This window comes from Alosa alosa, chromosome 23, assembly GCF_017589495.1.
Source record: "Alosa alosa isolate M-15738 ecotype Scorff River chromosome 23, AALO_Geno_1.1, whole genome shotgun sequence".
NCBI classification, from domain to species: domain Eukaryota; kingdom Metazoa; phylum Chordata; class Actinopteri; order Clupeiformes; family Clupeidae; genus Alosa; species Alosa alosa.
In genome coordinates this window covers 20,905,541-20,929,581 of record NC_063211.1, presented here as the reverse complement: position 1 = coordinate 20,929,581, position 24,041 = coordinate 20,905,541, and the positions used below count along the sequence as shown (strand labels likewise).

Genomic DNA, 24,041 nt, shown 5'->3' with positions numbered 1-24,041 from the left:
CCGTGGCATGGCATCGCCATGGAAGCACAATCACACGCTACCCCCACAACAATATTCCAACGTGTTCCAACACAGAACGTTCTACAAAGCAACAGAACAGGCAGCATGAAATGGGACAACACACACGTTATGAGAACAGTTTCACAACGATAAGCACACAGGAACACACATGGGTCAACACAGCACCTGTGACCACAACATAGCTCTCCTGGGTGCTAAATCCTCCACAAGCACCAACTACGTGCTCAGGCCCACTTAAACATTATTTAAGAGGAGATTTGATGTGTCTTACATAAACAAACAAACATCAGTAGCTATGGGACCTGTTACATAACAGCAGGGAATTACAATAACTTCATTATTTCTCACTGGGACAGTTTGTGGCCAAAAGGATTACATCAGCACAAGTGGTCCAACACAAAGCCGCAGCAGAAACTGTGAAGGCATCTTTGCATGCAAGCACAAACTGTGCCCTTTTAGAGTGTGAAATTGCTGCAAAATATAAATACAGAAACACAGAAATAAACTTGGAGCTGAACTCAAGTCCAGTTCAGACCCCAGTGGGGTTTTCGTCCGAGCTGCATTCCTGTGCCGTGCACAGGGCAGAGGCTGCCCAGAGCTGGACAATCACGAGGAGCCAGGCATAGAAAACATCCTCTTACACAAGAAACGCACCGCAACACAGAGAACCGAAATACATCAGCATACACACACACCAGCCTATTAAAAAGCCCCCTCTACACCTGACATTGAGATGCCCCTCGCCCGTCTATAAATGGGACACCTGTTCGACAGACACACACACGCACGCACACAGGGGAGGTCTGGATGGGGCTTGCAAAAATAGCCAATAAAACAGATTTCAGACAGTCTGCAACACTTCAGTTGGTCACAGTCGCTTTCAGGTTTCAACCGTAGGTCATTCTTGTCCTGAACACTTTAGCTTTCCTAAAAAACCCAAAAGCATGGACAGGTGTGCTAGTTACATGGCATTTGTGAAACCACACGTCATACATGTCAAAATGTGCTCCTCACTCATACCTTCCCCTGTTGTCATGGCGTCAGGCTTGCAGTAGAGACAGAAGAGAAGAGAAGTCGCTCAAGTCTTTCTCTCTCCCCCTCTTCACACTTCTCTCTCTCTCGTTTCCCTCCTCCTCTTCGGCGGGTCTTGTGACCGCACACGGACCAACCTGACACCACCGCTCTCCAAAATAAAAGTCTCTACTGGTCTGCTCTCCTCCTCGGAATCAGTCTTTTTCATTTGCAGCGATTGGGCTCTCTCCTTCTCCTTTTCCCCCTCTCTCTCTCTCTCTCTCTCTCTCTCTTCTCTCTCTCTCTCTATATATATATATATATATATATATATATATATATATATATATATATATATATATATATATATATATATATATATATATATATATATATATATATATATATATATATATATATATGTATATATATATATATATATATATATATATATATATATATATATATATATATATATATATATATATATATATATATATATATATATATCTCTCTCTCTCTCTCCCTCTCTCTCTCTCTCTCTCTCTCTCTCTCTCTCTCTCTCATCCCAGTTGGGGCTCCAGGATGGAGAGGGAGTTTCCACTTTTCTGGGTGTTTGGTATTCAGGTGCTGTTGGGGGCCTAAAGTAGCATCTTTGAAGTCTGTGTGTGTGTGTGTGTGTGTGTGTGTGTGTGTGTGTGTGTGTGTGTGTGTGTGTGTGTGTGTGTGTGTGTGTGGGGGGTCAGTGTTATTGCCTTTCTGTCTTGTTATCCCTTCGAAAGAGTGGTAAAAAAAAAAAAAAACACTACTGACAGCAAGAGATTATCGAACTCCAACTTTTTTGTCCAGAGAGAGGAGGGATAACGAGAAGACAGAGGGGGCAGGGGAGAGAGAAGAGTGAAGGGAGAGATGGAGGGAGAGAGAAGAGAGAGAGAGAGATGGAGAGAGAGAGAAGAGAGTTAGAGTGAGAGATGGAGAAGGGAGAAGTGAAGGGGATAATCAGTCTTTTCTGAGAGGCACACACACACACACAGGCAGATTGATATCAATCACATTTAAAGTTCACCTTTAAAGTCACCATCAGTCTCATAAATAATCCAAACAAATGAAAAAACAGGATCTAAAAAGACACACTGTTGATTGATAGAAAAGTGGTGGCGCCATTGGGACTAAGGCAGGAGAACAGCAGAGGGCAAAAGGGGCAAAAGGGCAAAAAGTTGCTCTAAGTGGATTAAAGCACTCAGTTTCTTTCCCTGCCACGGAGTCCACCATGACCAGGACAACCACATGACTGAGATAAACAGAGCTTTCTGCGTCCTCTCTGGGGACGTCGAGAGAGAAGAGAGATAAGGGAGGGAGGGGGAGAGAGAGAGAGAGAGAGGAGGGAGAGAGAGAGAGAGAGAGAGAGAGAGAGAAAGGTGACATACAAAGAGAGCTACAGATAGGCTAAAAGGAAAGGAGACCTAGTTCCCATATTAATCACCAGTCGGACTGGTTCAATACAGCCGTTAGTGTGTGTGTGGACTGCCCCACCACACCCCTGTCGATAACAGCTCAGAGTGTGTTTTATGTGCGTGCGCGCGCACACACACACACACACACACACACACACACACGTGGGAACTCCTGCACTCTGATCAGTTAAACAGAGACTGAGGAATGGTCCCACAGGAACTGCAGCCGTCAGAGAGGAACGTAAAGAGCTTCTAAAACAGCACCCAGTCAGGACTGATGGGACGCTTTAAATGACACACACACACACACACAGTGAGTAAAGAGCCGCTAAAACAGCACCCAGTCGGGACTGATGGGACCCTTTAAATGACGAAGCGCTCACACCGAGTCTGAGATTGAAAAGGGGAGAGACTGAAAGCATCAAAACAGACACAAAGCTGAAGAGCAGCATGCACAGCATTCCTACATAAAACACACACCACAGCCCCCCACACACACACACACACCCCCATACACACCCACGGCATGTGAGTAAAGAGGGGCGGTTTCTACAGGATCAGCTGTAGTCACACGGCCTTCTTAGACCTACAGTTCCTATAACTTAGTCCTAATCCTAATAAATCTAGAGTCTAGAACTCCAACCATACAGCTCCACCTCATCTCCTTTATTACCTCACCATCTGATCAACCTACCCAGAAAACGGACTCAGTACTTTAATTTCAACTCAAAATGGGATTAAAGCTGAACCTAGGGCTGATTCTGGTTTGCACACACACATACACACACGGACACACAGGTCAACTGAAACACCTGAAACACAAGTTACATTTTTACTTTTCATCAGTGAGCAGATGCATTTACCCAAAGCTACTTACAACATTGTACAGTTATTTATTTCTTTATTACATCTGTTTTCTGGGTATCAAATCCTTGCGCATGTGTTGTTAGTGATTTATTACACACACACACACACTGATGTCACACTGCCTAATCATATGAAAAGCAACCAAACTAATAATGAAGTGTGATCAGGCAGATGATCATGCAGATATTGTGTGATTGAACCACTGGTTGTTGACAGTCACGCTCTCCAAATGAAAGCTCACTTATCAGAGCATCAGATCACACACACTCACACACTTTTAATATTTGGTCATTTGGTCACTGATTATCTAGGTCAGATAATCAATGGCCATGCAGTGGTAAAAACCTGCATTAAATCTTGTAATTCTGATTCTTGAAAATCATGACAAATGTACAATCATTGAGTTTAGGTACAAGGGAAGAAATAACCATCAGATAAAATCTAAAAAACTGGTGAAAAATGGGCAATGTATGCCAAGTTACTGCCTGGGTGCAACAGAAAGCTCTTAGATTAGCTTACATGGTACTAACCCATAGGAATTAGCATAGCATTAGTGTGTGTGTGATGAGGCGAATGATCAAGCAGGCATTTGTGTGATTGAACCACTGGTTGGTGAAATGACAGTCACTCTCTCCAAATGAAAGCTCACTTAGCAGAGCATCAGATCTCTGTTCCCCTCGCACCACCACCACACCTCTCTCCCAAACACAAAGATTAGTTTCCAAGTAGGGTCAAACTTCTGGGAGACACACAAACACACACACATGGGAGAGAAAAAAACACAGCATGGCCTGATTTCCTTGAAAAGGAGGAGTGTGTCCAAGCCTCTCGCTTGAGTGTGCTCTGAATGCTGAATCCCTTCCTGCCCACACACACAGCCACACACACTCCTCTGTTCCAGTTCAGACCAGTCACTGGTAGAATCTCTGATGCTCAAAAATATAAAAGTGTGTGTGTGTGTGTGTGTGTGTGTGTATGTGTTGACTGTTTCACAGTCTTCCAGGGTCTCATAGAAAGATATTCTTGGGCAACAACTAGGTCTCACTGTCTGATGTGAGCCAGCTCGTTCCCACGTAAATACTTCAAGACTTGAAGTACTCGATTCAACCAATCACATTCCAAAGAAAGGCCTCAAGTATTTTCAGACACAGCCACAGACAGAGCAAACACACACACACACACACACACACACACACACACACATACACACACACACACACACTCTCTCTCTCTCTCCTTGAGGCAGCGTGCCCACTCCACAGGGGGGTAAAGGGGCTTCCCTCCTACACATCCCGCTTCAGCCGGAGTAAATCCATACGAACCCTGCTGCTGAATCTCAATCACAAACCTGGACACATCCACACTATAAAAAGGAACTTGTACTCTCTCCTCAGGCAACAGTAACCCACCAGTAGCCCTTTTCTGCCAGTTAACAGTAATACACAGCACTAGAAAGGCACACTAGCAACACACTAGCATAGCACACTAGCATAGCACACTAGCATAGCACACTAGCACCACACACTAGCAGAGCGCACTAGCACAGCAGCACAGTATGCTAGCACAGCACAGAACACTAGCATGGCATGCTACCTGTGCTCTGTCCTCACCTGGGGCGACCACATGACAGATGGCTCTACCTGCTCCTGTCCAGGTGCACACAACATGCCTGGGGCAAACACCGACTTTAACAGCCCCGCATAGGGCTGTTGCCTACCTGACAACTGACTTTAAAAACCCCACATCGTGCCTACTGTACCTGCCTACAGTTCACACACCATACTGTGGCCTAGCTGCCTACTGCTCACAGACTGACACAGGCCACAGAGAAAACCCTTTGGACAGTTTTTAATCAATCTGCAGACTAGACTACACAAGGGACATGAAGCACTGAGGAGAGACATAAATAATTCTGTAATGAATCTCTGATCAAACACAATCTGCTTTCCTGCCCTTGTTAATCTAGTGATCATTTGTCAAGTGATATTGACAATCTGAGTATGATATGAATATACTAGATCCGTGGTCTCCAACACGGTGCCTATGAGGCGCCCCCAGCGCACCTTCTAAAAATAGCCAACAGGTCGCCTGCAGATCACGCTCTAAAAACACGCTCCATTGTGAAGTTTTCAATAGATATTTAAGTCTAGACCAGAACCATTTTAAGAATGTATGTAGCCATAGAACTGTAACATTAAATTAATATTGGTGATACCTTACAAATTGTAGCTGCGTTACATTTTAGCCTTTGGCTCCAAATCCGTTCCCATTCAATCTTTAAACAACGGGCCGGAGCGCATACACGCTGCTTCGCATGCATAGACAGTAAAGGGGGAAAAAACTTGCTCGTCTGGAGTAGCCAATGGAAACATATCTTTGCAAAAGTTCTGTGGCCATTCCATGTTCATCAAATACGGTTCTTGCATGATTGTTCAAGGACTGAAAAACAATTGCTTTTGCTCACAGGCCTTTTCTCCTCCGTAGGCTACTGCCGTATAATAGCGCTGAAAATTTTGTGGCATGCATGACTGAGCAGGACTGTGCATGACCTTTTTTGTCAGATCATGGAGAGATTTCAGGTATGCAATAACTTTAAAAGGAGTTTTCATATGTTAGGGTGGTATGGGCGATTACTATTGAAATGTTAAAACTGAATTGTCCACTGAAATCAGGACTTAAACAACCCCTGAATTCATAATGGTGGGTGGGTATAAATTGGGTACAAATTGTAACCCAAATTATTAATTGCACAAAAATATTGTTTTTTTGTTACAAAAAAAATTGGATTAGATTCCCCATGCAAACTTTGAAATGAACAAACTGAACAAAAATGTTGGTAGTGTTGCATAGGCTATTGATATTAAAGTTGAAAATACAGTTACGTAATATATAAAGACTTATAGGCCTACACAATATTAAAAGTAAAAATCACATAGGCCTATTATTTAGGAGGACTACCCTCGCAAAAAAGGGGTGAGGGTATGTTTGTTTCAAATGAGTAGCCCTCCATATGATTTCGGGTCTTCAGGTAGCCCTCATTCCCAAAAAGGTTGGAGACCCATGTACTAGATTAAGCATGTTCCTTCATACAGCACTCAACACACATAAGCTCAAACATACAGATCTTACATCCACACACAAAATACACACGCAGTGGTCACAGCACAGGCAAGGAGCAGGACACCTCAGCTCGAGGACCCCTCATTCACACACAGCCAGTCCAGAGATTGTGAGAGAGGAGAAGAGTCCAGGTACTCACCAGAGGAGAGAATCATGTTTCCCGATCTTTGGACTTCGTCAAATTTGCTAAAAATTACATTCAAGCTGCAAAGAGATGAGGGAGAGAAAGAGAGAGAGAGTGAGTGAGTGAGAGAGAGAGAGTGAGTGAGTGAGTGAGTGAGAGTGTGCTAGAGTGGGTGAGGGGAATGAGGTGGTGTCAGTCGCTATAACTCCGAGGCAGACGCTGCCTTCCTTCTGTATCTTTTTTTTCTGGCTGGAGCTCTTTAGTCTGAAATGTAATTTCTCAGCAGCAGATGTAATAACTTGTGCTCCCTGGGCTTTCAGCACATGTTCCTCCTGGTGACTTACTGACTACTGTACAGCTTGTTTACAAAAAACAACCAGTCAGACTAGCTTCCAGAGACGGCACTGCGTTCCTCAGCTCAATATTACACATTATGACCTTTAAAAGTTACATTTCATTTCACACATCTACTCATCTAGCGGGCGCTTTTACCCAAAGCAACTTGCAGGCAAAGAATACCATCCAAGACGAGAAAGTAAGGAATGTTGAAGTGACGGAGCAATAGGAGATCTGAGAGTAGCTTTCCCCACGTCATGCTGTGGCCACAGTGTGGTTTGTGTTCTAGGGCGGATATCACTCAGTCTGATGGATTTACAAGTTTGCATAAGGCCCTCATGTGTGCTGTCGCACACTGAAAGGTTTATTCTGAGCTTGTGCAAGAGGGCAGTGTGAATGTTATTGGTATGTCTGCTATGTGAGTGGCGTGTTAGCTGACAATGTTAGTGGACAGTGAATAATGTTCAGTTCTTCTAAAGGGGTTTTGTGGCGTATGTTTGTTAGCGTAAGCATCGTATTGGTATGTTTACTATGCTATGCGAGTGGTGTGTTAGCTGACAGCGTTAGCCGCGGAGCAGCCTACCGGGACTGGGGAAGGCCTTTCTTTCCCAGGTCCATGCGGACCCTCTCCCCCACGTGTCTGTAGATCTCCACCAAGCAGTTCATGGCTCCGTCACGAACCTGTAGGAAAGGGGGAAACCTCAACCTCAAAACAGAACCAACTTTGTTTAATCCTTACTATTGTGTACTATGATTGAGAATTATGTAGTATCATTTCACGTTAATGTATCTACTGAGGTGCACATAATATCAAAAACATATTTTCCATCCCTGTTCCTAACCACTGTTTCCCTTCAACTGATAATGGGCGAGGCACTGGATATAAGAAATGATTGGCTGCAACTGATATGACAAGATATGACAGGCTCCTGCTTTGTTTTGGTTGGGATGACTAAAACAGCAATGCTTTCACCAACCACCAGGGGTCTCCTAAGCTCTTCAGTATTTTATATGAATTGCTGCCTCACACCATAGAACATTCTCTTTCAAACACGGTGTCTACCTGGCTTGTTGGGTCTCCTAACAGGTTACATATGTGAGGTACAATTTTGCTGAGGGTGAGTCCTTGGGCTCCATATCTGAAAGAACAAAACATAAATAAAGACTTTACAGTGAACAAACTGTTTTTTATATATATTGCTACAGTGACACCATACGTCACAAGTACAAAGCTCCAGTTGAACATCTGAAGTACTCACAAATTAAGGGTGGAGATAAGGCAGAGGCAGACTCCTTCTCTGGTCCGGTTGTTTTTGTGTTTGAATCCGCCCAACATTCGATCCCACACGTACTGCAGGACAACACAAGCACAAGACCGCCGTTCTCTGTGTCAGAGGCTCCTCAGTGCATATCTCTTTATTGGTGTCAGTGGCTATTCCCTCATTATAATTTATACAGTCTATGTTATTAGCTCAAGAGAATCAAAGATGATCCGCACACCAGAGAGCTCCCATTCACAGTGTTTTTTTTTTTGTTTTTTTTAAATCTGACGAAGAGCCGCATGGCTCAAAACATCACTAATAATCACCATGAATGAGAGCTCTCTGGTATGGTAGATCACTAATAAACACTGTGAATGAGAGCTCTCTGGTATGGTAGATCACTAATAAACACTGAATGAGAGCTCTCTGGTATGGTAGATCACTAATAATCACCATGAATGAGAGCTCTCTGGTATGGTAGATCACTAATAGACACTGTGAATGAGAGCTCTCTGGTATGGTAGATCACTATTATGGTAGATCACTAATAAACACTGTGAGAGCTATGAGAGCTCTCTGGTATGGTAGATCACTAATATGGTAGATCACTAATAAACACTGTGAGAGCTATGAGAGCTCTCTGGTAATAGATCGTACGCCCATCCAAAACTGGCATTGGGATGTGTGTGGCCTTGCACTGCTTCATGATGGGTGGGATGGCTCTTGAGGGTATATTAGCTCACTCATCAGACTAATCATCTAATAGAGAACAGTAGTGGGTATATCGATCACACTAGTCTAGGCATTCTAATTCTCTCCTTGATCATTAATGAGCGCAGGTCTGGCAGAGTGTAGATGGGAGCGTCTTTGTTTATTGGGATTAGTGGGATGTGTATGTTTACATGTTTATGGGGATTAGTGGGATGTGCATGTTTCTACGTTTATGATGATGGTATGTGGCAGACGCTTTTATCCAAAGGCACTAACAGTATATGAACACTAATTAAGTAAAAAAAAAAAACAACTTTCAAAGTAAAGTTGAAAAACATACATTAAGGATTAACATCAACATCAGTAACAATACAATATTAAATATCAACAATGAAAATTATGAGTTCATACGAACAATTATGCATCAACATTAACATATTAACATAGCATATTAACAGGACTGCAGTTGAAAACACTAGCTCATTTACAGAATTGTTGATTAATGTGTGTAGTCCTTATAAATAAATAAACAAATAGCAAATAAACTATATTCATTCAAACCATAATTAATGAATTCAGTGCAAGGTGAACAGGTGAGAGTTTAAGTGTACCTGGGGAGTGGCCGCTTGCTCCATGATCTTCAGCAGCAGGGTTTGGTCCTGGTCCCTCACCTGGTCCTTGGCGTCCCCCAAGCGGTCTATCAGACTGGGCAGGACTGGCAGAACACACAGGACACAGAGGATTAGTATCCACACACGGAGGTGCAATCTACTAATGCAGTCAATATATTGTACAATATGCAGTACAATATGCAGTACATTTACATTTATTCATTTGGCAGACACATTTATCCAAAGCAACTAACAGCAATAAAATAAAATTTAAGATGTTAACATTTAACCATTTTAAAAATTAAGTTACAGAGCTACATCTACATCAATAGAATAACATTTAAGCTATAGGCTAAGCATTTTAACACAGCTCAATACCAGGTCAATGTTACACATTTGTTACAGCAAAACAATATTATATTTACATAGCAATAGTCAAAGCACTTTACAATTAAGGGGGGATCCTCATCTCAACCACCACAATGTACACAATGAAAGCTCACAGTGATGAGTTTAATAGGGAAATTGGAGCTACATTTTAAGGAAAGCAGTATGGAGTGCCATCTAGTGAACTTACCTGTTCCTATCTGGGGACGGAACCGATCCTGCAACCTGGTAACTAAGGCTGACAACAGGTCCATTCCCAGCAATGCGACCTTTAAAAAAAAAAAAAAAAAAAAAAAAGATTACAATATTATTAAATATATTCTATTACAATGCATTATTAAAGTGAATATAAATTATGAATATTTTATATGAATACATATTAAATGAGGAAACAGACTATGATATGTTTAAAGATAAAGCACAATTCCACAACTCAGCAAGATAAGGAATAGGACAGCTGCAGCTCAGTAGCTCCATGCAAACTGATGGTTGCAAAGGATCATGGGTAATGAGGAAAAAGATGCCTTTTTCTTCTGTTTTCTCGGAAACAGTACCAAATGGGAGGACCAAAAGTAGTCAAATCCAACTAATACCACTAGTCTAAACTTTTACAAGCGTAAACTCCACACGTTAGAAACTACCCACCATTAGTTAGAAGTGTACTGAAAAGTGTTATGTCCCCTGCCCCCCCACACACCTGCAACCTTCCTTGTCTTGGGGTGGCTTGGGCTATTCAATGAACGTATAGTGAGAATATCCCTGCTAACACCATTACCAACACATCTAGCATCACCTGGGCTTTTAGCTCAGGCTATGGTGCAATTTTTGGAACCCCCTTCACTTCAACTGTAAAATAATACAGGCACATGTTAAATGCCCTCTAGAGGACAGTTGCAAAATTACATGTTAAATGCTGCTCGTGTCATGTTGCACAGACTGCCCAGCAGAGGGAGCACTGTGTTATTGAGCTGAGTAACCACATGCATCATCCACTGCAGGTATGTGATGCATAGGAATTTAACACTATGGAAAGCCACATCTACCATACATAAATTCACAGCACAACATGCTTTAGAGCCACGCTCAACCATCTCATGAAATCATATTCGCTATATTTGGACGCACGCTGAAAAGCAAATCACGTGCAAAATTCCCATTGCATGTGGCCACGTTTTGTTTACAGTTTGCCTCAGTGCATGAAAAAGCCACTGCAAGCCCACGTCAGCCATGTACGCATGTATGTGATCTCTATCCAGTAGAAAGGGAGCAGTGCACACCACTGCAATGCCAACCCCTCCCTCTCTCCCTCTCCCTCCCTCCCTCCGTCATGTTCTCTTCCTACCACATAATGTCGGCCCTGTTAGCACATGCTTTACGAACCGCCCACATATGCACAAATCACATGTGTGTTCTCAATCAAACACTCAAACACACACACACACACACACACACACAGTACATATTTAATGACAAACTATGCTACACACTGCACTAGACACCAACCCATCTTTTAAGACCTCTGCTTAAGCACAAAAATATGATGGCAGAATTGGGGAGTGGCAGAGGCAGAGATGCTGTTGGACATGTTCCTGTAATTCAGTTCTACAGATGAATGTGTCGCTTCACTCTTCTCTGTGCTTCAGTGGCACTATCTGGCAAACAGACAGGTAGCGGGAGAGTCAGGGAGGCCAAGAGTGCGAAAAAGCAGGTGAAACAGAGAGAGAGAGAGAGAGAGAAGAGCGAGAACACCAGCAGATCTGTTATCTCTCCAGTGGTGGCAGCAGCAGCCACTCTCCTCTTCTTCCTCTCCTCCATTTCCCTTCTTCCTCCCCCTCACTCTACCCCCTCCCTTTCTCCTCTTTCTGCCTTTTCGACTCTCTCCCTCTCTCTGCAGACCCCAACTCCTGCTCTCCACATCGCCTCCAGCTCAGGCCAGAGCTCCACTCCACATAAATCTACTAGTAGTCACAGTGGGAAGAGGGGGACAGAGAGAGAGAGAGAGAGAGAGATAGAGTAAAAGATAACTAGAGCTCCAACTCAATATAAATCTACTACTAACGTTCACAGTGGGAAGACTTGTCTTCTTTGTTTTCACTCGCTACGCCAATATCAGAAACTTCATTCTTATAATTTCTCTCAGGATAATTTAATCAGGAATATTTAATGCCTGCTTGTGACCACTAAGTTATCATCTAGAGTCCCAAACTTCCTTTTACTGGTGCGCTAGTTTTAAGATATTTAAACTTAGTTTCAGGCTATGTTTGTGGCATGTTTCCTGGTTGCTTTTTACCAAACGTTAATGTTGCTTGTGATACTATCTGTGCTTTTGTTAGAGTGCATTGTTAACATTACCTAGCTGATGTTATCTTGTTTTGAAAATATAATGAATCTTTAGAATTTAGAGTTTTAAAGCACAGCGTTTAAATCGCAGCATACGGGAAAGGCTTGAAAGGCACACTAGCATATGCTACTGGTTAAGTGGTAGCGAGACAAGATAAGGCATAGATAGCACAGATTAAGGCTCACGGTAGGGGCAGAGGTAGCGAGGTTGCAGACATGCAGACAAACAAACCTGGTAAATGCGGTTGTGTAAGAACTGAGGAGACTCATTACTGTACTATTACTACAGAGGGGTAGTGTGTGAGGACGCAAAAGAAGTTATCTAAGCCAGATTTTTTTACTGTGACATACACAGGATTCGTTACTTTGAGAAAAAGGCCAGAGGGCAGAGAGGAGGAGACCAGAGCAAAGCAGGAGGAGGGGAACAAGGTCTCTGAGGGGTAAGGAGGGTAAAACGTCCCACATACTCGACGCACCCGACCAGTAGCGCGACAATGTGACGTCACAGAAGCGCCGTAACCATTTATACCGCAGCTGGTGGGTGCTAACACTAGTTGAAATATTCTCCTGAACAGAGGTGTAAGCTGTTGTGAAAAAGACTAACATTAACTACTTACACAGCAGAAGAAGCTGCAGGTAAGAAACACCAGTAGCTAGCCTCTGTGATGGTACTTCAGACTTTGGTTGCTACTATTCACAACTACCATCATCATTATCATGTAGTTTCCAAGGTGTGTGCACAGGGATAGATAGATAGATAGATAGATAGATAGATAGATGGATATATAGATAGGTACTTTAGTCATCCGAGGGAAATTTTTAATAATTTAAACAGTTTAGTTAGCTAGCTAGCAGCTGGCTGAGTTTGTGTAATTTCCTGAAGTGGAAAGAGATTTTGTTCAGGCCTTAATAGATATCCTTTGTTTGAAAATAAATCGTTTCTATTCTTTCCTCTTAATTCCATGTGTTGCAACTCTCACTGGTAACTTTGTTAACTTATCCAGCAAACTATTAAAAACTCGCTTGCCCTCGAACTAGTCCATCTTCCTGTTTCCGCCTTGTCGCTCGTCCTGAAAAAAAAATGAGTGGTGCGCTACCTCGCTTACACGGCCAAAACCCTGGCGCGCTAGAGAGATCTACGTCATTTTGACGTCACATTGTCGCGCTACCGGTCGGGTGCGTCAGGTATGTAGAAGCCTTAAGGACTCAGAGAGAGATGATCAGTAAGTGTGTGTGTGTGTGTGTGTGTGTGTAGGGGCTTTACAACCATCCCATTTCTGTGAATGAATGTGTGTGTGTGTGTGTGTATGGGGGTTCAGTGCGTGTGTGTGTGTGTGTGTGCTGTATTCGGGGGTTCAATGTCAGTCTATCTGTGTGTGCCTGTGTGTGTGTGTGTGTTGATGAGAGAAAGTGTATGTTTGTGTGTGTGTGTGTGTTGGGGTTCACTGCCTGCCCATCTGTGCGTGTGTGTGGGGGGGGTTCACTGCCAGTCTAACTGGGTCGTGGCGTCATGGATCTGGGCCAGAGCTCTGGTTGGATGGCAGGTAATAAAAAGTGCTGTTGTCGGCCGCGTGTGTGTGTGCGTGTAAAATAAACGTGCTGGGCAGCTGTGGGATTCCTGCATGTGTGTATGTGAGCGTGCGTTTGTATATGTGTGTTCCTGTGTGTGTGTGTGTGTGTGAGTAAAATAAGCACCGTCCCGGGCAGCTGTGGGACTCCTGTCCTCATTACTGCAGTGGGCTGATCACTCTCGCAGGCAGGAAGAGCGCCGGGGTTTCCAGGACAACCGCCGCTGCAGCCCGCCCATTGGCTGACGACAGCTCGGCTGTTCAGGCCTCCGCAGGGACCGCTGCCGCCCGCCACCACAGACACACCGGCACGGAGCGCGGACGTACGAGAGAGGAGCCGTAACCTTCACCCGTCCGCCTGCGTACAAATCGCTCCGCTAGCCGACAGGACGAGACACGACCACACGCCAAGAGGCTCGGCAGAGGAGAGCAAGAGGTGACGATGATGATGATGATGATGATGGTTCATGCTGTGCAAAAAGCAGCAGCTTAGTCCTAGCCTAGCACTTTACAGACTTCTATATAACATAATCATTCAATACCTGAAGTACTGGCAATAGCGTGAGGGAGAGCCCTAAGAGGATGGGGAACATTTAAACCCTCCACAGGTCAGGGAGAGGACGAGCACAGGCTTCATGCAGTCTGTAAAAAGCGGACACCTTTCCCTGACCTGTTACTTATTTCACAGGTACTAGTGGCAGAAATCATTTCATCCTATTGCTGAGGAATGAGACTGACGTGGCCCTGAACCAATCCACATCAAGCTGTCTATTCATTGAGCCGTAGCGTTTGGTCAGTGCCCACAGGGACATAGGTGAGAGTCTGGCCTGGGGTCATTTCTGGACCCCACCTGAAAGTGACCTGTTTTGATATCCATTTGTATGTGTTGGCGGCTTGTGACAACTAATAACTTGCGAAATGTGCAGTGTGTGCAGTGTGTGTTGTGTGTGTGTCCTTCCTCAGCTTGGTCCTTAAAAGCCCTTTGATCAGTCTTTCATGATCTCTGATCGCGGGCGTGCCTCTGTCAGTGTCGGGGTGTGCCTCTGGCTCTGCAAACAGAGCCGACAGATTCATCTCATTCAGCTTCATTAGAGCACAACCTCTCAGGTCCACAAGAGGACAAACGTGTAACACAAGGAGCTTACAGAAGCGAGGGAGGAAGGGAGAGAAGGAGAAAGAAGAAAAGAAAGAGAAAGGAGAGAGAAAGGGGTGGTGGTTGCTAAAGGAAGCAAGAAATACATGTGCCAGTCTCCTCAGTAAGTGCCCCTAACTGCCCCCCCCCCCCACACACACACACACACAACCTTTGTGCTGATGGTCTTCTGATGAGCATCTGCTGTGTCAACCATCCATTAACACCAAGAGGTCACAGTCAAGACAGAGACTTTCTAATGAGGAGACACAGCACTAAAAAAATCCTCCATAGAAATGCATGGGGTTAGTTTGTAACGGCAATATGGCCGTTGTCTACACATATCCCACCCCTTCCTCGGCAAAACGTCGACATGTGAATACACTGAGCCAATCATGTGGTGTGATGTGAATACATTGAGCCAATCATATGGTGTGTTGTAAAGACATCGTGCCAATCATGTGTTGTGAACTCGCCGCTGGAGCAAGATTGGTGTCGTGAAGCCTTGCACACACACATTTCTGCCAAATAGGATGCCCGATGAGTGCCCAAAAAGCGTTGCAATATGGCCGCCAAGTGGAGGGACTTGCCTAAAAGGACTTTGGTCAAGACTCTTTTCCTCAGCGGTTCATTGGTGGAATGAGTTACCTAATGTTCTAAGTTCTTGAGAGTTTTGAAGCTTTAAAGACTCCTCTTTTCACTTCCTGCATTCTGTTACAAACTTGTGGTTTGTATGTTAATATGAAAACTCATTATTTTTCATTGTTGATATTTGATAGTATCATCATTGATATTGTTGTTATTGTCAAAAACATTACTGTGCTTAATGTAGGCTTTTCAACTTTATTTGAAACTAATAATGCAGTGTTTATATACGGAAAGTCTCTTTGGACAAAAGTGTCAAAAACCATGAACATAAACATAAACCTCTCATTAAATACTCGATCGAGGACGAATGTTAAAATGATTATAGATTTCCAGAAGGTTCCACTCAGTCCTGGGACGGCCTCATATTTAATCCTGCTGTTGGACACACACACCATCCTCTGCCCGTCCCCTCGCACAATAACTGGCTGTTCCTGCTGGCTGATCCTAGTCTGCAGTCTTTGATGATCTACCCTGCATTGAGTTTCCAGCAGCCTGTGCTGTGCCCTCCTGTGCTGTGGAAGGATGTTGTGCTCTCCTGTGCTGTGGAAGGATGTGGTGCTCTCCTGTGCTGTGCTGTGCTGTAGTACAATGTGGTGCTCTCCTGTGCTGTGGAAGGATGTTGTGCTCTTCTGTGCTGTGTGAAGCTGTGCTGTGCTGTGGTAGAAAGCTGGGCCATGCTGTGCTAGGGAGCTGTGCTATGCTGTGCTGTGTTGTGGTAGAAAGCTGTGCTGTGCCATGCTGTGCTAGGGGGTTGCTGTGCTAGGGGGTTGCTGTGCTCTGCTCTGCTGTGCTGTGCTTTCCAGCTCCAGAGTTGTGATAAGGGATTAAGTGAAGCTGCTCTTCTCTGCTCTGCTCCCTTGCTGCTTCTCTGTTGGCAGTCAAGCCAGACTGCATTCATAATAGAAAAGGCTCTCCCCTTACAGGGTACGCAAGCCTCCCTCTGCAGCAATGAGGCCTAGCCCTACTGGAGCACACACACGTTCTTTGAGTGCACACACACACACATCAGAATTCACACACACACACAATCATATGCAGACACACACACACACACACACACACACACACACATTTATATGCAGACACACACAGACATGCACTCACACCCACATGTTCTCTGTGCGCGCACCCACATCAGAATTCACACACACACACACAGTGAAGAGGGTGGGGTTGGGGTGAACAGTGGAGAGCAGGCGGATAACAGGGGCAGAGCAGTGGTGTCTGTGCATTGATTTACACTGCACCCATTTCATCTCTGCTACCCTTCACCACAGTTTATGACCGTCACATATACTGGTGCTGGTGTGTGTGTGTGTGTGTGTGTGTGTGTGTGTGTGTGTGTGTGTGTGTGTGTGTGTGTATTGAGGGTGATTGCGGTGGGGGCTGGCGCCACATGATGAACGCCTCGGAGTCTTTGAGCAGTAGGATCTGAAACAGGATGAAGCTTGGCCCCCTTCAGCCACATTCACGTGTATTCAGTTCAGAACAATGTTTTAAAATGAAAATAATCTCTGTCCAAACGTGCGCTTGTTCTATCAGAAGCTTTTTATTTAGCTCCGTATCAAAACCGGTTCCTGTCCTCATTAAACGCATTAGGTCTCAGTCTACAAGTGGCACAGATCGAGTCTTAAAACCCAGGGCTCCGTTCTGATAGGCCAGCCGAGCTCAATCTGATAGACCCGCTGCTAACCAGCTTCACATTAGCCAAGCACTGGTTCCCTACATGCACACAAAATAAGCACCAGTAAGTCTAAGGGTTGCGCAAGACAAGGCTTTTAACATCTAATGGCTGCTCCAGATAAGAGCTTTCTTCTGATCGTGGGCTTTTATTTCCTGATCGCTGCACGCCACTGGTATTGGGGCATAGTGTACCTGGAGGGCGTGCAGTGCAGTGCACTAAGCTGTCTGTCAAGGAGCTTTGACCTACTGACCCATCGCCCATCGGATCACACGGGTCTCTCACGCTGAGTAACATCTCCCACACGCAGCCTGAGGGACAGGACTGCGCCATCAACACCGTTCTGTGTGTCTGTGTGTCTGTGTGTCTGTGTGTCTGTGTGTCTGTGTGTCTGTTTTGAGTGGACTGCACTGGACTGGGAGAGGAGAGGAGCAAAGAAAACAAAGAGGAACGAGGCCAGAGCACACAAGCATGCGGAACAGGCGGGCAGGCAGGCAGGCTGGACAAGCAGTCGGCCAGTCGGCAGGCCATCTTTCTTTTCCGGGTCTAAGGAATCTGGACAATTGAAATCTGGAGCACTGAGATGAGGAGAATAGAGGTTCCCAGCCCCACCCACACTTCCTCTGGGTCACACACACACACATACACAGACAGACAGACACACAAACACACAGAGAGTGTGTTGATGGCAGAGTGATGTGTTGATGTTATTGCCATGTCCACAGACCAGTTGAGCTGCGTATTCATAGACAAACCACTTAGGAACAGGAACTTAGTGCTGTAGCTGGTTGAGAGAGAGAGAGGGAGAGAATATGTGTGTGAGTGTATATGTGTGTATGGCATAGCACTTTCAAAGTTTCTTGGCTATATTGAGAAACCTCCCACTGTAAGCAGCCCCCAGCTTCCATCTCTGAATCACCGTGCACCATGATTCATCATGATGTTGCTCCATCACCTCATAGCATTGCTCAACCACAACAGAAAGTGACCTGCAGGTCCTCTTTACCCTTCAGCAGGCTTGTTGAAGTTTTGCGCATTCTATTGAAAAAAAAAGGCATTTATCAACAACGTAAAGTAAGATCCTAAAAGATCTTTTTGATGGACAAAGACATTCTCATTTAGAATTATTAGCCTATTCAGTATATAGAATTTAGAACGTTCTAGTCACATTGGTGCGACAGTCTGCTGCCGTCATACTCATAGTACAGCTCACCACAGAAAATAAAATAAAAACAACTCCAAGGAAATATTAGCTACAGTAATTCAAATCTGCCTATCGCTAGGCTACATTCAGAATTCATCTTCAAGTTCATCAAGGTTACGTCTTTTGCATCTTCAGGTCCAATCCAGCATAACCTTGTCAAGCCTTTTCTATTCCCTGGAGGCCTTCAGTGAAGGACAAATTAATTATTCATGGTCCAAGGGTGGCCTTCTGACCGGCGTGGCTGATTTCTTAAGGCAGGACCTCCCCCAGGTACGAACAGCTGGCTATGCCCCCTACCAGACACACCACCTGGGCATCTGAGTAGAGGGCAGGGGGCAGAGCGAGGTCTCAGGTGGTCACACAGCAGCACACTAATAACACAGGCCACTGAAATAATTACACACAATCTCAAATATCATATGCGGGAAGGTGTCTGCTTGATAAGCCCAGTGAAATGCTCTGGAAGCCTGCTCTGTTGGTGATGTTTTGTTTTGTTCTGCCCACAAAGCTTGCTTTGCTAATGATTTTGTTTTTATTGGTAAATAGGCTTGGTTGTTGATTGGACTGCTGAGGGAAATTCCCTACCTATAGCACTCTGAATATAAACACCTCTCCTACAGTATATACAGCACATACTATAAAAAAAACCATAGACTGAGGGTACCAATGTCAGACTTGTTTACCCAACACGGCAGTGATCAAGATAATGTATATGCGCTGTCTCACAGCTGTCTAAGGCCAGACCAGCCAGCTGGGCACCTGCTAGTGGGAGGACTCAACACCATAGTAACGCCATAAGCCACTGAAATAATTCTGCAGAATACCACAGAAATAGCACAGTGAATGAACACCATAGATGCTATGGTATACAGTAAGCGGCACTGGTGCACAATGGATGTGTTTGTGCATCAGACTGCAGTGATGATCAGGCTCGTTGTTAAGGCATTTGCAATGTCTCAATGGGACGCAGATACAGGGCTGTCTTTAAACAGAAAGGCATCAGAATGTTTGATAAGGTCGGTCACAAACAGTTCCTAAGTGTCTTTTTGCATGTGTGATGCTAGCTCTAATCTATCCTTCACCCAATATCAAAATGTTCAAATATGGTTTGTTTTTTTAGTTTTTAGATAAAAGGGCAAGATTGAGTTTCGGTCATTTGCGATTATATTTCTGTGGTCAGCACAGAGTGAGGGGCTGTTCCAGCCGCGGCAGCAGAATGTTCAGCTCCGGGTTTCACACACACACACACACACACACACACACACACACACACACACACACAGGTTGAGAATGTGCTAGAAGATAACGGCTAAATGAGCAATAATGGGAACAGGAAAAGTCAGAGGGTATTAGGGACACACACACACCTAACTCTATGCCTACTTAACCCTTAAAGGTGTAGGTTTTTGAACGTTCTAAGTTCCGCAACAATTGAAGGTTCTAAAATTCTATGTTGAATTCAATGAACCCAGATATTCTTTAGAACGTTCATTTCTCAACATTCCACGGTACTCCTTTAAGGGTTAACACTGCCTCTGTTCTACCATCACTGAAGCACTTAAACTCTTCTGTGATAAGTTGCTGCTGCTGTTGTTGATGATGATGATGATATTGTTGTCATCGTTGAGTAGTGAACTGCTGAGCGTGGCGCTATACTGCTCTCCCGCAAAGCAGGTCAGGCTGAAGTGTGGCGGGCTTGTGCGTTGGGTGGAGTAGAGCATGCATACAGCATTGTGTCGCTTTTCCTGCTCCATTTGATTTCGGTGTTGTCAGGAGAAGGCTGGGATCGGCTCGGCTGGGCATAAATGTTTTAAAAGCTCTGGATGGGAGGCTGTGTGGCGTCGGCTCCTCCTCACAGAAGTCAGTGCAAGGACAGACGGGGAAAGTGTGCGCACACACACACACACACACACTAGAGCACCTCAACGTGAGCACAGGGACCGTGGCCACACAACTAATTTACGACCTCACCGTCCTCGTCGGTAAAAGCTTACAGATGCCCCCACCACCGTGAGAACCATCTCACCATCTGCACCGAGGACGTAATGATGACGATCGGTCACATGGCAAATTTACAACCTCACTGCTCGGAGGTCTCACAGTCCTTGGGTGTAAACGCTGAAGGTCGGCGTCTCCCCCGTCACTTCCTCTTCCAAGGTACCGTGTGTTGCCTTGGCCACTTGTGTCCCTCCTTGCGGGGTGCGGAGAGAGCTGAACGAGGGCGAGGGCTCGGCAATCACTTGACGAAGACCACGCGTGACCAGAGTCGTCCGTAGCTCACTCACTCACTCACTCACTCACTCGTTCGCGCTAACAAAGCAGAGCTACAGTGAATTAGCTGAATATTTCATGAGCGCTCATCATGACTATAAGAGAACAATCCACTTTGCAATCACAGGAACAAGACGCGTGCAGTGGCGTGTAGGAGGATAGTCTTCCTCCAGGGGTTGGAGCGAGTATTAGTTAGCAAGAAAATATCATTATTTTATGTTCTATTCATCCTTTATTTTACCAGGTGTGTCCCATTGAGATCCCCTGGGTTCAGTAAGGTAAAAAAAGGTACACTATTATTACTGACCTGATACTGAAAAGGTATTCAGTATCAGAGAGAGTTACCTAGGAATGCATCGATACACGGGTCAACATCAGTATCGGCCAATATCAGCCTTGTTGACTGATATCGGCTATCGGCAAAACGATATGACATTTACCGATGGCTCTGGCTGATGTTTATCTGTTATGTTGCATCAATTCGGCACGAGGTAAATGTTGTTCTAAGAAGGCCTGAAAGACTTCATCAACAGCAGTGTCAACTTCCAACGTAATTACAAGTTAATCTCTCTATCTGACCAGCCCATTAAAGACACCAAAGAACCTTTCATGCTGTTGGCCAGACAACACACAGGCTAGCGAGCAGAAGGCCTAGTGTGTAACGGAGCTCACAGCCCAGCGGGGCGAGGGCACAGGGCGAGACGTGACGCGGCGCGACGCAGGAGCAGCACGTTATCGCTGGAGCCGTAATCTCATCACCGCTCAGCTCAGCTGCAGTGCAATCCCCAGTCGCGGAAAGGTCATGCTTTCACATGACGACGGCCCTAGCGTCAACATCAGTGCAGCTTACCATGGATCTGTGTGTGTGTGTGTGTGTGTGCATGCATGAGCGTATTGTTTACAGGAATGTGTCTCTTTGAGTTTGAGAGATGTGCGTGTCTTTGTGCGTATGTGTGTGCTTGTGTGTGTGTACGAGTATGTGTTTAAAGTAATGTTTCTTCATGTTTGGAGGAGTTTGGAGGTTTCTTTGACAATCAATAGAGTATGCGTGTGTGTGTGTGTGTGTGTGTGTGTGTGTGTGTGTGTTTGGGGTTGTTTGGAGGTGTGTGTTTCTGTGACAGTCATTAGTGGTTGTGTGTGGTGTGTGTTTTTCAACTTTCAAGCTACAGCACATCACTGCAAAACCTCTACTCTTTCAGCACACATTATTCAGAATGCCTTTTTACTAGTGTGTGTGTTCGATGTGTGTGTGTGTGTGTGCATGTGTGTGTTAGCGTTGCTGACGGTTAATGCATTCTTACTGTCTCAAACGCTGTCCAATACAGGGAGGACTTATCAAAGACACACGTTGTGTGTTCATAAGTTAGTGTTGGATTTGTGATGCATTTTTCCCCAATTCTCATTCTCAACCCAACTAGATCAATTCACTGACGCAAGAGTGTAGTGTACATTACCTCAAACGACCAGACAGACTCAATAGCATCTGCATTTAAAAGGGCTGTTTGGTTGCTCTTTCTACCAGATAACTGATATTCCAGCCCGACTCGGCCTTCCAAAAAGCAGAGCTCAAAAGGAAATGAGAGACAACTGTAAAACTACTGTCGTCAGCCCTATGAAGCGTGCGCAAGCGACTGCCTCCAGGATCTGGTAGGAGTGCAAAGCCCCAGTCCCAGCCTCAGCCAACAATTAATTAGCCTTCCAACAGCTCCTTTTCAGACGGGGATAACCAAAAGCTGACGCACTGCATGGACAGACAGACACCGGTTTGGTTTTACACTCTGAGAGGCCAAGGATAACATCATGACGAACAGGAGAGACATGAGCCAGAGGGGAACATCTTTCCAATGCATTTTCCAGGCCGCCACCCCCCTCCTCTTTGGAATACTTTCCATGGTAACTCATAACAGTGCCTGCAGGCTTTCACTATGCACTATGGCACATGTCTTAGGTCGCGCCTTGTGTGCTACGGAGAGCCAAGACTCTCCACACAGGCCAAGATACTGCAACAATGACCGAGTTTTATTCACTCCATTTTTTTTCTTTCTTTCTTTCTTTCTTTCTTTCTACTCTTCACCATCACAGCTCATTTGTTTGCAGTGATGGGATAGGCCTACAATAAGACAAAAGAAAACACACTCCACTCTTATGGAGACGCTTTCCCCCCTTAGAGGGAGAGCCTGGTCCCAATTTCAAAAATGACTGCTTCCTTAATTTGCCAACTTTACAACAGACTCCCTAATGTCAAAACCACTACTTAAGGGCAGAGGGTGCCTCAACCCCCTCTAAAACCTTCCTTATTTTCCTATGACGAAAGCAGTTGTGTTTATCATTTCCAGAATCAGGAGCTTTTCTCAGCCCTGCGCCACTCGTGTGTGTGTGTAGTGTGTGTGTGAGAGAGAGAGAGAGAGACAGTGTGTGTGACTGCTCGTAGGATGACAGGAAACTCGACTCTTCACACTTTACATGGAAGTGTTGATTTACATTAGCACCATATCACCTCACCAGAGGATGAGAGAAACATGGGAGTCACCTTAACAAGCCCGACAGATACAAGAGACGCTCTGTTTGAATGACACAACAGCACCACAGATACCGGCTAGAGATACCGTTAAAGCCTGCATCTTCAAACTGTTCCTGTGACTTGCCATTTTTCATTCACATGAACCACAACAAAACCCAACGGATCTGGCTTTCTAGGAAACATTATAGCGCAGTTATTCCAAAACAACATCTTCAAGTATAAACCACTTGTAGATAGCTCACTCACCTTAAAATTACTGGAATTGACCCATGACGAGGCAATGTTGTCCGCCATTCTGTCAAGCAGAGTCTGATCCTGTTCCAAGTCGTGGGATCTCTGCTTGTCCAAGATGTAGTCTATAATATCCTGACCGACTTGTAATCGCCGGCCTAGGTCCTTCTGCATCACCTGGGAAACGCATTGCTCCATATTCTCCATGCTGAGTCCCAAGCAGTGGGCCAGCAGTTCAAGGCAACAAGCACAAAAGAAAAAGAAAAAAGCAACAGCTAAACGGTGAGTATGGCCAAAGGCGGCCAAAAAAGTTTTATGCCAAGTGGTCTACCCAACACTGGCTGGGTAGGCAGGAGGCCACAAAGTGGAGTTGCAGTTCTGGAAATGGTGGTCATGCGCATTAGAGGAGATGTTTGACTGAGGCTTCCTGATGTCCAGGCTCTGTGCTGCAGAGTCAGTGGCAGAGAAGACATCTGCAGGACCAGGTAGGGGCGAACAGGAGGCCTCTTCAGATACTGCACGTCACTGCATCGGCAGATTT

The 24,041-nt window shown here is 45.0% G+C and overlaps 1 protein-coding gene and 1 non-coding gene across 3 annotated transcripts in view; one reads left to right on the top strand and one right to left on the bottom strand.

Moving 5' to 3' along the window:
- The window catches only part of LOC125288745 (CLIP-associating protein 1-B-like), a 68,191-nt gene extending 44,150 nt beyond the window's left edge, over positions 1-24,041 (bottom strand). For both annotated transcript variants that reach the window (XM_048235348.1, XM_048235349.1), the window contains exons 1-7: positions 23,516-24,041; positions 10,095-10,173; positions 9,518-9,621; positions 8,193-8,284; positions 7,997-8,072; positions 7,517-7,614; positions 6,613-6,677 (exon numbers count right to left, since the gene is read on the bottom strand). In XM_048235348.1, the coding sequence (XP_048091305.1) occupies positions 6,613-6,677; positions 7,517-7,614; positions 7,997-8,072; positions 8,193-8,284; positions 9,518-9,621; positions 10,095-10,173; positions 23,516-23,707 (706 nt within the window). In that variant the 5' untranslated portion in view covers positions 23,708-24,041. The remainder of the gene's footprint in view (positions 1-6,612; positions 6,678-7,516; positions 7,615-7,996; positions 8,073-8,192; positions 8,285-9,517; positions 9,622-10,094; positions 10,174-23,515) is intronic.
- LOC125289015 lies at positions 10,607-10,737 on the top strand. Its single transcript, XR_007192566.1, has one exon. It is a non-coding gene; the product is annotated as a U4atac minor spliceosomal RNA (small nuclear RNA).